This window comes from Tympanuchus pallidicinctus, unplaced genomic scaffold, assembly GCF_026119805.1.
Source record: "Tympanuchus pallidicinctus isolate F22 unplaced genomic scaffold, pur_lepc_1.0 scaffold38, whole genome shotgun sequence".
Lineage (NCBI taxonomy): Eukaryota > Metazoa > Chordata > Aves > Galliformes > Phasianidae > Tympanuchus > Tympanuchus pallidicinctus.
In genome coordinates this window covers 1,018,466-1,033,104 of record NW_026294756.1, presented here as the reverse complement: position 1 = coordinate 1,033,104, position 14,639 = coordinate 1,018,466, and the positions used below count along the sequence as shown (strand labels likewise).

At 46.7% G+C, this 14,639-nt stretch overlaps 1 protein-coding gene across 8 annotated transcripts in view; it reads left to right on the top strand.

Annotated features, from left to right (window-relative positions):
- Positions 1 to 14,639, top strand: part of ARHGEF18 (Rho/Rac guanine nucleotide exchange factor 18) — a 41,928-nt gene that overhangs the window by 10,746 nt on the left and 16,543 nt on the right. For 3 of the 8 annotated variants that reach the window (XM_052699693.1, XM_052699688.1, XM_052699692.1), the window contains exons 11-15: positions 8,373 to 8,440; positions 9,930 to 9,993; positions 12,912 to 13,062; positions 13,835 to 13,947; positions 14,087 to 14,227. In XM_052699693.1, coding sequence (XP_052555653.1) covers positions 8,373 to 8,440; positions 9,930 to 9,993; positions 12,912 to 13,062; positions 13,835 to 13,947; positions 14,087 to 14,227 — 537 coding nt within the window. Of the gene's footprint in view, positions 1 to 4,247; positions 4,384 to 8,372; positions 8,441 to 9,929; positions 9,994 to 12,911; positions 13,063 to 13,834; positions 13,948 to 14,086; positions 14,228 to 14,639 lie in introns of those variants that run through there. The other 5 variants (XM_052699695.1, XM_052699694.1, XM_052699691.1 and 2 more) reach the window with 5 other exon arrangements.

Below are 14,639 nucleotides of genomic sequence, written 5' to 3'. Positions count from 1 at the left end.
GTTTTTAGAAGAATGCTTTGCTCTTCCTGCCTGAGGAACCCCTTAGTGGAGGCTCTGTTGGCAGTGCTGCATGCTGCACTACCAGAAATACCTGAATCTGAGCAGCTGCAGATAGTCCTTGCTCTGTGCTGCAGCAAGAGCTTGGAGCTGCAATTTGTCTGCTCTGGGGAACTCAGGAGTCACTGCCAGGCTGAACGACCCTTCTCTCAACAGCAGTTTTGGAGCTCTGTGATCTCAGGGGTTGGAGCTACCTGTCTAAATGGCAGTGTGGCTTGGCATCGTAAGTGCGTGGGGACTGGAGATCGGTTATATTGACCTTTACCTTGTTTCTTAGACTTACCATGAGGTATCCGTGTTCTTGAGTGTTATTAACATTCAGCAGAAAAACTCCATGGTGATAGAAGAACTGCTCAGTGTTTGGGACAATGACATTTCTTTTGGCTTTCTGGGCTGCTCGGGAATTACGCTGCTTAAGCTAACGAGGGTGGCTGGGCAGCAGAGCTCATTTTCGTGCGCTCCCCTTGTGGTGGTTTGAACTCAGACTGAGCAATCGTGTGGAGTTCTGTGATGCTCACAACAATTAACGGCCTGTCTGTGGCCAGATCTGGGTAGAGGACTTGTTGCAAGACAGCTGTTAGACTGAGAGTGCCTATATTTGGATTACGTTGGGCTGAAATCTTTGCAAGCTGCTGCTGGGCAGCAGAGTTGATGGCTCATATCTCCAATTGCTGCGATTGCAGCTGGAGCAGTGAGTGGTCTCCTGAGGAGTCACTGATAGGGCTCTGAAGAACAGCATGTGGGCCACCGTGCAGCTGGAGAGCTGCGCTGTCCTTCGGAAGCGAGAGCTGTTCAGTCAGTGCTGAGCTGCAGCTGCTGCCAGAACCTCGGCATGTTTCCCCATCTCTCCGCTTTGGCTCGCAGCCACCTCCTGGCCCACCTCGCGGTCAGGTGCTCTTGTTTACGTGATCGCCGTGGTATTTTTAACTGCAGCACCACCGTGTGGTGGAAAGCGAGCCGGGCTCCAAGAGAGAAAATAGAAGAAAAACTAACAAAGAAAGGGCTGGGCTGAAGGCAGGGAGAGGAAGGCTGGAACGGGCTGCATAAATCATAGCAAAGATCACCATTCTTTTGCTAGAAACGGGCACGCAAGCTATGGAGAAGGCAGGCAGCCTGAGTGCCTATGTGTGGGGTCACCTGCTTACCTCTGCATCCCGGTTCCTCCCTTCTGCCCTCACCCTGCAGCACAAAGCCTCCCGGTGCAGGTGGGAGCTCCAGGTTCATGTCTCCCAGACGTGCTGTCAGGACTCTGGCAGGGATGAAGAACAAAGAGCAGTGTTTATGGTAACTGGGATCTCAACAGCTGTGGCCACCCAAACTTTGCTGTTGTATAAACTTTGAGATGAGAGCCTCTGGGTTTATTGTTCACCTGGAAATGAAGAAAGCTCCTTTTGAGCCTCAGCTGTCAAGGGTAGAAAAGGTTCTGTGCCTAAATTAATCCCTTCTTATAAACATGCTTCCAGTGTTTATGCAATGGCAGTTAGATGGATCCCAGGAAAGCCCTGGCAGGAGGGAGCTCTGTGAGCAGGCTGTGCTATGGAGGGGAGCCAAGGGTGTGATGGCAGAATTGCTTCCCTCCCAGTGACCTGAGCTTGAGCTCTGGGGTAAAGGTGGGACATCTGTGACTTCTTCCACTGAGAGTTACATCTTCATGACCTTATGGGAAAGGTGCAGCCTCAGTCCTCTTTGTCAAGGTCAGATCAACTGTCTTCTTATAAAGCAAACCTAAGACTGCTGCTGAAGTTGCTTGGTAGGTTTCGGTCAGGCCAGCTCTTGGCCTGGGCTTGAAATGCAGCATGTGAAATTCAGCTCTGAAATTGCACTTGTACCTACATGCTTCTGCTTTTACAATGCCCAGTGCAACATCGATAGGTCAGTGAGGGAAGGGGAGGTTTTCCTTACAATCAGGAGGATGTCATTGATTTTCTGCTCTTTCTGCTCACAGCCTACACAGAGCTCTGGGAAATCTAAAAAGCAGCAGGCAAACTTAAACTTCACGTTTCTGGAAAGAGACATAACTGCCAAAAAGCTTCTGTTCTGGAGAAGAGGAAGTTTGGTTGCTGTAACATGATGACAGGGATAAATGGACTGGGAGTCCTGCTTAGAATGAGTGACTACTGACAGGAGTCCAAATAAAACAGGCAAAACCAGAGCAACTGTGATAGGCAGTGGGTTAATGTAGTCACAGGGCAACAAAGTGGGATCTAGGGCAACTGTGAAAGTGGTCTGTGGGGCTGGTTTCAGTGGAAACCCTGAGCCAGGAATCTGCAATGGACAGCCAGCCCTGCTGAATACTCACAGCAACTGCCGAGGTTTGAGAAAAGGAAGCTGGAAAAATATGTTGTTCTCAGTGCTTCTCTGCTTTTCACTTTGTACTTTCTGGACAGAATTGCCTCTATCTGGAACATTTCCAACACACTGTTCCTTGCATTTCCTCAGTAGCTCATACACCTGGCCTGACAAGCGCAGCAGGCTGTGTGACAGCAAGCTGCTTGCTACCCATTCTGTAAGAAAATCTCTATTATTGTAGAGAATTACCCAGGATTAGAAAGCTGGTGCGGTGCTCTTTACTGTGCAACCCAAACCTTAGCTCTAAGCCATGGAGTATTTCAGCTGGTTGCTATGCCAGATTTTGCACTGATTCTGTGGAGATGCCCTGAGGCCAACCACACAAGCACAGCGTGTTCTCTCCATGAAAGCTGTCACTGGGCAAGCTGCAGTGCTGAAGTTTAATATTATAGCAAAGCACAAAGTTTGAAGTGTCTGAGGATTCATTTGTCACAAAGCAGCAGCCAGCTGTTTACCCTCAGACTGCTTTATTTAATGGTTATTTCTCTGTATTACTTTAGTGCTGAGAGGCCCTGATAAACAATTGGGACCTTTTTGTACTTAGTCCTGCACAGCAGCAGAACAAAAGGGGACATTTCTGAAAAGCTTGCAAATATAAGATGAAAAAAAAAAATCAATGAAGTAGGTTGCAACGTGGAAACTAGAGACAGTATTGGCCTTGAGGCAGTAGGATTTCAGCCCATCTCCAGCCAAAATGGTGTCAGGTTCTTCCAAAGCAGGGTGTGAAAGCTGTAAGGTGGGTTTTAAGGTTTGCTTTGCAATTGTGCATGTTGCATTTTCAGGCTTGACAGGCAACTTGCACATGCACAACTTAAAACATGAGAAATCAGTGATGGAGCTCAGCACTGTAAGCTCAGAGCGAAGCAGACTGGGTGGGAGAGGAGGTCATAAGGAGTTCTGATTTCTCCTCTCTCCAGAGAGGTCTTTGGTGGCACTGTGCTAGCACCAGGTCAAACCAGACACTATCAGTACCAGGGAACCATTTTTCCAGCCAATTAGTTACACAGGTCAGCACACAAAGCTGCTGACAGTGAAGCAGTGCCTCCTTTGCTTTTGCTGTGAGGACGCGGTGCTTGCAGGGCAGCTGGGAGGTGAGCACTGCCAACCCAGCCCAACACTTCGGCAGAAGTTGCTGCAAACACATTGTGTTGAACAGCAAATCCTGCCAGGCTTTTAATGATGAACTCCGTATTTAGAGTAAAGCCCTGGCACTGCACAAACACACGCGTTGCCGTGCTAAAGCTGTCACTTGAGGTGCTGTGTGCCATCTATTCACAGCCCGTTGTCTCTGTTGGTGCTGCGGGCAGGCGCTGATGGAAGGCAGGGCCCCTGGAAACTCAGAGCTGTTCCTCAGGGCTCTGCTTTAGGGCCAGTTCTCTTCCATGTTTTCCTGAATGACTTGGGCGTAGGACGAGGAGGTGTTCTGAACGAGTTCGCTCACACTCCAAAACTGGGAGCTGTTGACTCCACCGAGGGTGGAGAGAGATCCTTCCAGAGGGAGAAATAGAGAGCTGGGTAATCACCGGCTGCGTGGAGTTTAACAAGAGCAAGGGCTGGATTCTGCACCTGGGGAGGAGCGGCTGCTCGGCCCAGCAGGGCGGGCTGAAGGGAGCTGCTGGCGGCCTGCGGCTCCTCACAGGAGAGCTGCCAGAGCTCAGAGCGCTTGGGCCCGCAGACGCGGGTTTGGGGCACTGCTGCGCGGAGCCGGCGATGGACTCGACGATCCTTACGGATCGCTTCCAACCCGGGTTCTTCTTTATTTCTATGACTCGCGGCCCCTGGGTGGAGTTTCCCCAGGAACGCCGAGGAGCGCGCTGACCCCTCCCTACCCGGCCCTGCGCGGTACGGCAACGCGCATGCGCGGCTTCGCGCCCTCCGCCCCATTTTTACTTCCGGGACACGGAGAGGCGTTTCCTGTTTCTGTGGCGACCGTTCCCGGGGCGGAGAGCGCAGCTCGGCGGCTCCCCGGGGAGTCCGGTAAGAGACCGGGCTGCCGGTGTTCCGCGGGCCCCGGCTCCTCGCGGTGCCTCTCCCAGAGCCTCGGCAGACCCGCCTGGCCCCGAGCCCCCACCCGCAGGGCCGGGCGTGGAGGCCGTTGGCTGCCCGAGGCGGGGGGAGGCGCGAGGGGTCGGTGGTGCGAACCGAGCCGGGACTCGGCCTCGGCGCCGCGCTGAGCTCTTCGTTGTCGCGGTAAATCCCGCGGGGTTTGCGGGTCGGGGCTCAGCGTGGGGCCGAGGCGCCGTGTGGTGGGACGGCCCGTACCTGAGGTTGAGGGAGGTGAGCCGGAGCCGCGGGCTGCTGCGGCCTCGTGTGCGGGTGGTTCTCGTGTCACAGCTGGGTGCGAGCAGCTCTGCGCTGGGGCGATGGAGCCCCGTCCCTGCTGCTCACACACAGCGCTGAGGCTGCTGGGGCTGCATGACAGAGCGGTGCCCCAGGTGTACGTCAGATACCTGAACTTGGGGGAAAATATGTCTGATGCTGCGCCTGGTTTTGCTGCCCCAGTAGACCAGACAAATCATTGACTGTCGTTCGAAGATTCTCTGCTGTGGTTTTGTTACTGCAGTTGTGTGTCTTCTGTGTGAAACTAAGAGAATAAACTGTTCCTTCTTAGCTGTTTGTTGCAACTCCTTTTGAAAGAGTTTTGCAGCAGGCTTTGTGATTTGTGTTCATAAATTTATGAACATAATAGTTAAATCCTCTTTGGTGTGGTATAAAAATAAACCTGTGAAGTATGGCTGTCAAACAGGAGCCATCTGACACGGTGTGTTGAAGTTCCACCTAATGTTTACGTATGAAATGCTTTAAATACCTTTTGTGATTGTCATCATTGCTGCTTCAGCCCTGTAGGGTTCCTGTGAAGTGGGGGAAGGGTTCTGTGTGGCAGAACTGAGATGGAAGTTGTTTCTTTTAGTATAATACACCGATTAGAATTTGTATTGTTTAAACGGAGAAGCATGCATTGTTCATCTGTTTCAGTTTGGGGTTCTGTGCTCGAAAAAGACCTGAACACCCCCAGAGTGCTGGGTACAACACCAGCCCCAGTGTGTGATGTTTTGACAACAAAAGCAGACACAGAGAGATAGGTTGGTTTGGGAGAGCAGAGGGGAAGCTGAAGCTGAATGCAGTGTGGTGGTGTTGCTTTCTCACATGGGCTGTTGGCACTTCAGAATGCGAGGTCTCTTGTCGCTGTGTACTCCTCCAGTATTTGGTTTCTGCCTCTGCACAATTGGACATGTTAGCAAGATAAGCAAACATTGGTTGCTGAAGCGGCCAGGATGAAGTTAAATCTGTTCCAAGTTCCTGGAGGTGCGTGACCTGGATTCACCAAATACAGAAACTTCTTCAAGTTCCAGTTGAAACTCCTCCTCCTCCTTAAGGAGTTGTATCATCCCCTTGCTCTGCTTCTTCAGGAGCACTGAGGCTACTTGAGGTGTTTCTCTGTTGCTGTGTTGTGCATCCTGGTTTAAATTCAGGTTTTACATTCTGTGTTAATCATTCACATGAGAGTCGTTCAGAGCTACATGTTTTCTTTGTCAGTTCAGGAGAGGATAATAACCTTGTGTGGTGTAAGGTTGAGGTTCTCTTTGATCTCTGAAGTGTCAGACATCTGAAAGCATAAAAACATGCTGTTTTACCAGGAAGCTTCCTTACCCACAGCTCTCTTTAGTTGGTTGGATTTAACAGATAGTGGATATCCTTAGTGTTAGAGCAGTACGTGAGCTCCTTGTGCCTTAGAAATAGTGTTAAAGGTGTCCTCCCCTGAACTTGAGTGTTTTAAAGGTGTTTTTTTTTTTAATCCATTGTTTAAAAACACCAACATTATATATATTTGAGGAGGGGAAAAGACATCAGTGGTTAAATTTTATATCTAAGCGTTAGTTGTGACTGTCTGCAAGTGACCTTTTGAGAGTTCTTTTGCTGAGCAGTACCGTTCCAGACCAAAGGTCAGGGTCACAATGCTCATAATATTTGGTGAGTCATAGTTCTGTCCTGGAATCCAATTCTGGAAGGCACTCATGGGACATTACTGTGGTGTGGATCAGACACTGGCATTGCAGCTGGGGGGGAATGTATTCATGTGCCCCTCTTCAGCTGCTCACTGCCCTCCTGCATACTGGGAGTCCACACTGTGCTTCTTGTGTTACCCAATGAAGTTGGTTTCTGGGAGCCCTCGGGAAAGCGTCTCATTGATAAGGGTATGTGTTTGTTAAGCAGTTATTTGTCTCATTATCCTCGATCATAAACAGGACCACTAATGGTGTTTGATTCCCTTGATTGTGAATGTTTCTTTGCTGGCTTAGGCTGGACGTTTGGTTTTGTGTTGGTTTTTTTCCTCATACAACATGAGAAGGACCCAGAAATGATGTTTTCTAATATTAGGCATCTGTAATTAGTGTAAATCGGTAATGATCCTTTCGTATTTGTCTTCACTCTTAGGTATCAGTCTCAGTCTCTTCAGTTTCCTGTGACTTCCCCTCTTTTGTGTCCCTCACTTTTTCTCTTTGCTGCTTTCTTGACTCCTGCACTCTGTCCAGAGAATAAAGAGTGCAAAGAGTCCTGGTGTGCAGGAAAAGGAAATCCGTTTCAGAGGTATTCAAAGGTTTGTTCTCATCCCTGATTGGGAGCATCTTTGGTTCAGCAAAAGGGAGAGAGATGGGATATGTTTTGTAAAAGGAATTGTGCTTGTAAAACAGCCCGGTTCTTCTGCCAGTTCTCAAAATGTGGCTCTGTTATGTGGGTGAAAATAATGCCCTTTGGAAACCAGTGAGTTCCCAGCATTTCGAGTCGTCCTTCAGAGCCAAGTCCTCCTGTTTATCTCTGGTTTTCTGAGACTTTCCTGCAGCACTTCCCCATTTTCTAGTCTGTTCTCTCCTGTTGTGTGGAGAATCTTTTGGCAGCATAGGAAACCAGTGCACAGCACTGTTAGGAATGTCATTGCATCTGATGAAAAATAGCAACCAAGTGGTAGAAGGTGTTGTCTTTAGCTGAACAAGTATGTGGTTTTAAAGCTGGAACATATTTTAAAGTTAATACCCCTTTACAGTTAGCTTACCCAGGCAGCTGAAGTTCTGAGGAAGGACTGCTTACTGTTAATACAACTACTGATCATTAGTAGGAAAGAATTGGACATGATCACTGAATAGGGGGAAATGGCAGGGAGTACCAGTGTCTGGTTTGTTTGATGAGGTGTGTAGGAATGGTGCATGACCCCATCTGGCTGGACGACGTGGGTCTGGGGAGCAGCAGTGATGTGTGGGGCAGAGCAGGGCTGGGTGACCCCTCTGTCCCCGTCCCCAGCACTGTGGGGCTGTGTCCTGACGGAGCCCAGTCAGAAACTGGGTGGAATCCAACCCAGCATGAGACCAGGAAGGATTTCTCATTTTCCTGTTGTGTGATGACAGCCCTACAGCTGCTCCTTCCTCTCAGGGGTTGCTGTTGTCACTTTGGCTGTGTGTTATTCTGGCATAGCTTTTACTGAGCTGCTTGTTTGCTGCTGATGTGTGTTCACCAATGCAATAATAGCTCGTGTGTTCTGTAGGGTGCCTTTCTTGCAGGGGTAAGATACTGGTAAGAGGTCACAAAGGAGAGAGAAAGCAATGGCTTTTGTGGAAGGTTAATGTGTGGCAGGCCCTGCCAGCGCAGCGCTCTGCTCAGGTGTCCTGCAGTTGTGGCAGCTGCATGACATGTGAACATGGGCTTCATCTGTCAGACTTGTTTTGTTATGTTTGTTTAGTTGTGTTTAAGGCCAAGTAAATATTTCAGTTATTTGGTAGTTGTGGAGAACGTTGGGTGATGTTTGAGGTCCAACCATGGTGTAGAACCACAGCCAGAGCGTGCATGAGGATGCTCACTGGAGCACCCCAGGTTAATCTGCATCTATTCCAAAATGTAAAGATCTTTTATGTCTTTTTCTTTCCCTAGATGAGAGCAGCAAGAATAATTAAGACTTCTTGTGTGTGTTTCAGATTGTGCAGTGAATGTCCATAAGAACTGCAAGGGTTTGCTGTCTGAATGCAGCAGCATCAGAACCAAGGTGGGTTTTAAAATGTGTTTTGTTACCAATAACAGTGCTTGACAGTAAGACTGATCTGGTGGAAGTGTACTGAGTTATGTTAGTGCAGAATTAGTGCAGAATCCTGCCCTGCATTTTTAACAGACACTGACTTATCACCCACTTGTCATTATGGCTATTTATGTAAGTAGTGAAAAGTTGAACAATCCATTATTGTTCTGAAAGCTGTTTGACATTGCTGGTGTCTGTCAGAGCTAGCATTTAAAAGAATGCTCAAAGCAATGTTGTTTTTTTTAACTATAATTGAATTATTTCATACCTCTGAATTTCATGTGACTGCACCTTACTGGGTTGTCCCACCTCAAAGCAGAGGACAGAGTGAGGGGCACAGAGGAGTTTGGTTGTAACAGCTGCACATTGCTTCTAAGCTGAGCAATGCAGAATAAGTGGTTTAATTTTCAACCTGTGATAAGCTTCTGTCTTGCCAGGCTGTCCAGGTTCTGTCTGTCACTGCATGTGATTGCTTATGAACTCAGGGCTTGGTCTCAGATAGTATCTCTCACTTTTTTAATTCTGGCATTGGTTTCAAAAATCGTTTCCTCCTTCTTGTATCTGCTCAGACTCCAGGGCTTGGTTTGTTTGAACTTGCAACTGTCAGTGATTTCAGAGCCTGATAGCAGCTTACGAGCTGAGAGGAAAAGAGCGTAACAGCTCAAATCTGGGCTATTAGGGTTAGAGGAAATGTTGTTGGCTTTTAGTGATTTAGAGTGTAGGAATGTTCTTATGTTGTTTTTGTGGGTTTATTTTAACGTGTATATTTTCAAACTTTTCCAGGCCTTGTGCGTTTTCCTTTTAAGCATAAAAATTCATGCTATCATTCTTTCATTCTTGAGTCGCCCCTTACAAATTGCTCCTGAAGAGAACAAAGAGGGAATGGTGGCACAAAATGATATGGAGAATGGAGCCAGGGGTGAAAAGCAAGACTCCCCAGCAGCCATTTGTTATAAACTCATTACTTAATTTTGTCTGTCTTTGCTAAATGGATTCTCAGGGGATTGTAGTACCCAACGTGGTAAGGATGAGAAAGTTGTGCAGATAGCAAGGATGTTGGGCTTTGAACAGTCTTACTTTGGATGAAACCTGGCATTGGCTTGGGTTAGTGTTAGTTTAGTTAGTACTGCTTTATGCTAAACCACAGTGAAGTGTAGGTGGAGATTGTTTACCTGAAGGGTAAGGTGAATGATTTTATGGATGTGTTTCTTATGGTCGTGGCTTTAATTCAGCTGTAACTTCACTTTTACTTCAGTTTGGTTTATAGTTGATGGAACTTTTACTTATGGGATTCATGTCTGCATGCTGTTCTTCTGGAGCGTGGAGAAATCAGAGCTGTTATTGTGTCAAATTGTGTGGGCCCCTGCATGCAGCTTTGTTATATGCTAGGGAAAATCAGATTTATTTTGGGCTGAAAGTTTGGGCTGTATGTGTAAGACTGTTGTCTTTTTTCCCATAGCAGAAAGATTTGCAGCACAGACCTTCTGGACCTGCACAAAGTTCGTCCCAGTGCATTTCCCCAGGTTTGTACTAAAGAGTGATTTCTGTGCTCAAGGCTCATCTGTTCAATTGTATTTTTTTCTCTAATATGTTTTAGAGGCTATACACAGTGTGTTATTGAAGTATAGAGAAGGTCTCTTTTAATAAGATGGCTTCATTTTTTTTCTGCTGGGAATGGCTGAGAGGCTCCTGGCAATCTCCTGTGTGTTTTTATCTCTTTATCTTTTTATTTTTCTTTATACCTTCTTGCTGTGTAACCTCAAAATATCATGGTGAAAGGGGATCGATAAGCTAGTTTCTCATTGATTGTCTATTCTCTGGCCTCTGAAAAGACTAGAACTGTGAACTTTGTTTTACATCAGATTTTCATAATTGTCTATTTAAAACTTGCCTGCAGCTAGTGGTTGCTAGAAACCTCTAAGCCGAGCCAGTGCTAATGGTCTGAACAGAAATCTTTGTTGAAATGAAGTGGGGAAAAGGGACCTGGGAGCGCAAATGAGAAGCAAGAAGGGTCTGTTGCAGCGTAGGCTTTGAAATGGGCTTTCTGCTACTAGAGAAGACCATCGTAGCTGTCATTGTGAGATTTAAATGGCATTTTAATTGGGAGAAGATAGGAGATGTGCATTAACAGAATTGCTTCTCGGGTTCTCAGGTGACTTGCCATACCAGAACAGAATTATCTTCTGCTGTGCGGTCGGTCTGCTTTGATGGGCATAAGAAACACAATTGAGTTGAATGTCTGGGTATTACTCTGATGTCTACAAATATATTTATTAGGTATCATTTGGCTTGAGTTTCAAGCAGTACTTCATGAAACAATTCTTACCAACTAGGGGAATGATTATTGTGAGAAGATGAGTGGTTGATTGCACGGTCAAAAATGGCTTTGTGCACTTAGGGAAAAGAGCAGAGACTAAAATAGGAAGCCAGGAGGAATAAAGAAAACAGGAGATGCTGGCTGTAGGGCTTCTGGTTGGAACAGCTCTGTGGAACACAGTCTGGTCTGATGCTGTAGAGCAGCGATCGATGCGGACTCTCAGCAGTGTGCAGACAGTGCTAATTGAACTCAGAAAATGGCTTTTTGTTGGTGCAGACTTTGCTAGGCAGCCACTGCTTGTTTTTTGTGGTCAGAAGCAGAAGATGGAAGTTAGAAGAGCAGCTGATAGCATGGGCTGTGTTGTTACCCACTGCAGGCTGCAGTGCCCAGCAAAAGAAGCCAGAGGTTTGAGTGTAGAAGAGGAGCGTGTCTTAAAGGTTCAAGTTGTGCCCTCCCCCATGTTTTCCTCAGGTGTTGAGATTTGACCTGCCGTTGTGAATTAAAGCTCTTCTGTTCTTGCCTTGGAAGCAAGGAAAGAGAACATGGTGGCTGATTTCAATACTTCAACAAATGGAAATGGATCTCATCTGTTATTGAGGTCTTGTTCAAGAAGTTCTCTTTTGCCAATCCCACCAACATTCACTTATTTTGCTTAGTTGGGAGGATGGGCTTAAAGCTCTTTGCATGGATGATGGATGGGGAAACAGATCTCAGTTTACTCGGTTTGTTGTAGGCTGAGAATGAGCTGCGTGCATGTGCAAACTATTCCAAACTCAACTGCCATTGGGAGAGCTGTTTCCAATGGGTAAAGCTGCAGTGTTTATTTGCATTACATGTTATTGATGAAACCTTCTCTGAAGCTCTCCTGCCGTTCCAGTCAACTGTTTCAAGGAGAGTGAGATCACAGAGCTGGGGTGGAGAGCAGGGATATGAAGAAATGTGGAAAAACCTGTTTTATGAATAGAAATGGGAATGCCTTGATTGTCCTGTGTTTGGCTGAGGAAAACAAGTGTGAGGGGAGAGGGATCTTCAGCAGGGGTGCAGACCGAGGAGAGGGGGCTTTGGGGGCTGAATAGGCCAGAAGGAAAGTTGTAGATTGGTGATGGTGGGCACAGGCTGGGGTTGAAGGCGCTCTTGAGCTGTTGCAGCGTGACATGGAGGTCAGTGTGACTGCTGAGACAGCCTGCATCCAGGGCCTCCAAGGTGAGAATTCTTCCACTGCCGTGTCCTTAAAAGCACTCTGAAGACAGACCTTGCAGTGAGAAGGTTTGAGGATTGTCTGATTCCTCATCCTCGACTTCCCTGAAGTTCCTTTTATAAAGGACATCTTTTGTCTCCTGTTTCATATCATTCGTTGCAGACATTAGTACTAAATAGTTGTATCCAATTTTCATAAGTCTATTACAGGCTTCATGTATTGTATAACAGTGATTAAAGTTTTAAATGTCTTTCCAGTTCGTAGTCTGTCCAGATTTAAAAAGCATTAAAAATCTGCAGGATGAAAATTAAATTTAGCTCTGGTGTCTCTTGCGCTCAGCGCGCAGATAGAAATGGCTGAGCAGCAATAAGCATTGCAGAGAACTTGTGGTTTTCTGTGATCTCAGATTTTTCTTGTTTGCCATGAAATGTTCTGTGCCCTTATACAGTAGGATGTGAATAATGGTGTGTAGGTTCTGGTGTTTTACTAAAGGAGAAGATACTTTGCAATTTCCACACTAAATGGGCACAGTAGGGACCAATTTCCTGCACTTCAGACCTGCTGATTTAGCCAATACAGTAAGTTAAGTGACAGCTTTACATTTCTAGAAGGATCACAGGTAGTATAAAAACAGTGCATCTCTGGGGCCACTTTACTGTGCCAGGTCTGAGGGCAGCCAGGAGTGAGCATGGGGAATACAAATTCAAAAAGCAGCGGCAGAAGCCATGCGATCCCCGCTGCTCCCGAGCTGTCCTTCTGTGGCTCCTTCTCGAGAAAATGGAATGAAAATGTCTTTTTGGACAACGAGCTTCTGACATCCAAGATCCTGTCCGTTCTCCGTCCGCATTCGGAGAGGGGTTTGAGAGCGGGCGACCTGCAGTGTGCGCCTCACTTTCTGAGCACCAATTCGCTTCTCGCCTCGCTAGCAGCTTCCCTGAAGGAGCAGCCCCAGCCCCGGAGCCTGCTCCTGGGCCCTGATGGCACCCCGGCGCTGCCGCGGAGCCTCGGCATGACTATCGCCCAGAGGGGAAACCCGCCGTCTGCGCTGAGTACTGCGGGAGCCGCCGGCAAATTGGGGTGAGTGAACGACTTCTCCTTCGCTGGCTTCTGCTGCCGCCCCCTCCCCCATCCGAAAAGAAAACCAATTAAAAATAAAACGAGGCTCGCGTTTTAGAGCTTGAGAGATGATCGTTGGGCGCTTAAAGCTGAATTCTGTTGTTTAAAATAACAGGCTGTCTTTAGTCCCTCTGTGCTGTGTCGCAGAGATGTACTGTAAGATAGTGGAGTGTTGGAGTATTCCTGCCTGGAGCATGGTTTGAATGGACGTTTTTATCTTCAGACTTGCTGAAATTCGAGAATCTTTTCTGAGATCACTTATGCTGGGCTGTGCTGGTTCTGACCCTTGTGGAAGGACAGTGCTTTAAATTGCAGGATACCTGGGTTAAAATAGTGGACGAGTTCAAAGCTGTCTGCTGGTTTGTGTGGTTGTGCACCTCTTGTATACCACAGTTCTGCTCGGTCCTCACTGAAACTGCCCTTTGTACTCTGAAATGGCTGTGGTTTGTCAGCGGGTGATGCGCTGTTGTTTTTTATGGCAGATTAGAAGTTGCATCCTTGCTCTTGCTGCTCTACTTAAATCTGCATTGTGTCACTGATCAATGTGCTACACTTATTTGTCTGTGTAAACTGCCAGTGCAGGGGTAGCTTTTGTGTTTTTTAACTTCATTGCTTTATAGAAAAGCTGCTTGTTGAAGTAGTTGGCTTTTATTTATTGATTTAAGTAGAAAAACTTTTAAAAAATATTAATGTTCTGTCTGGGTCCCTCATTCTAATTTCTTTGGCCGCTTAGATTAATTTCAGGAGACATGGATGAAGGGGATTCAGGATTTATAAAGTTTAAGCAGACCTCAGATGATGTTGTCTCACTTGCACCTTCAACAGCAGACTGCCTTTTTCTGGAAGGTACGGAAGCTTCTGTGTTTTTCAGCACTTTTGGACGAGTAGGAAACTGCATACAGTGCATCTTGAGATGCATTTACCCTTGCTGGTGGTAATGAAGGATAAAGATTAATAGTTGAAATTGAATGTGCTTTTGGTCTAGATGCGTATTCCCTGTCCCTCCGAAGTGAAATAGAAACAGACGCTCATGAGTTTGAGGCAGAGTCCTGGAGCCTTGCAGTGGAACAGTCTTATGCAAAGAAGCAAAAGAAAGAAGTTGTAAAAAGGCAGGATGTCATTTATGGTAAGAGCACTGTGAATTCTTTAAAACTTTGTTTTGTGGTGTCACTGTTCTGAAACAACAGAAATGGTTGTTTTTATGAGCTTCCAGTTGGGCTGGTGCTTGGAAACTGAAACTGAATACAAACTTTCAAGTCTGTTATTTATCTCAGTGTGCCTAAGTCCTCCTCATAACGATTTTAAGCAACCCGTATTTATCTTCCTGCCTGTGTAAGCAGCAAACCTAGCTGTGCAATTAGGAAATATCCTAAGCTCAACTTCTACTGGGAGGTGATATTAAACAAGCAGGGTCGTTCTTGGTCACTGTTTGATTGAGAGATTAGCAGGGCAAATTCAGGTGCTTTAATTGTGGTTATGTTCTTTCCTTGATAGTGATGTGATACCTTAGAAGTTTATGGACAGCTTCAGAATAGCTG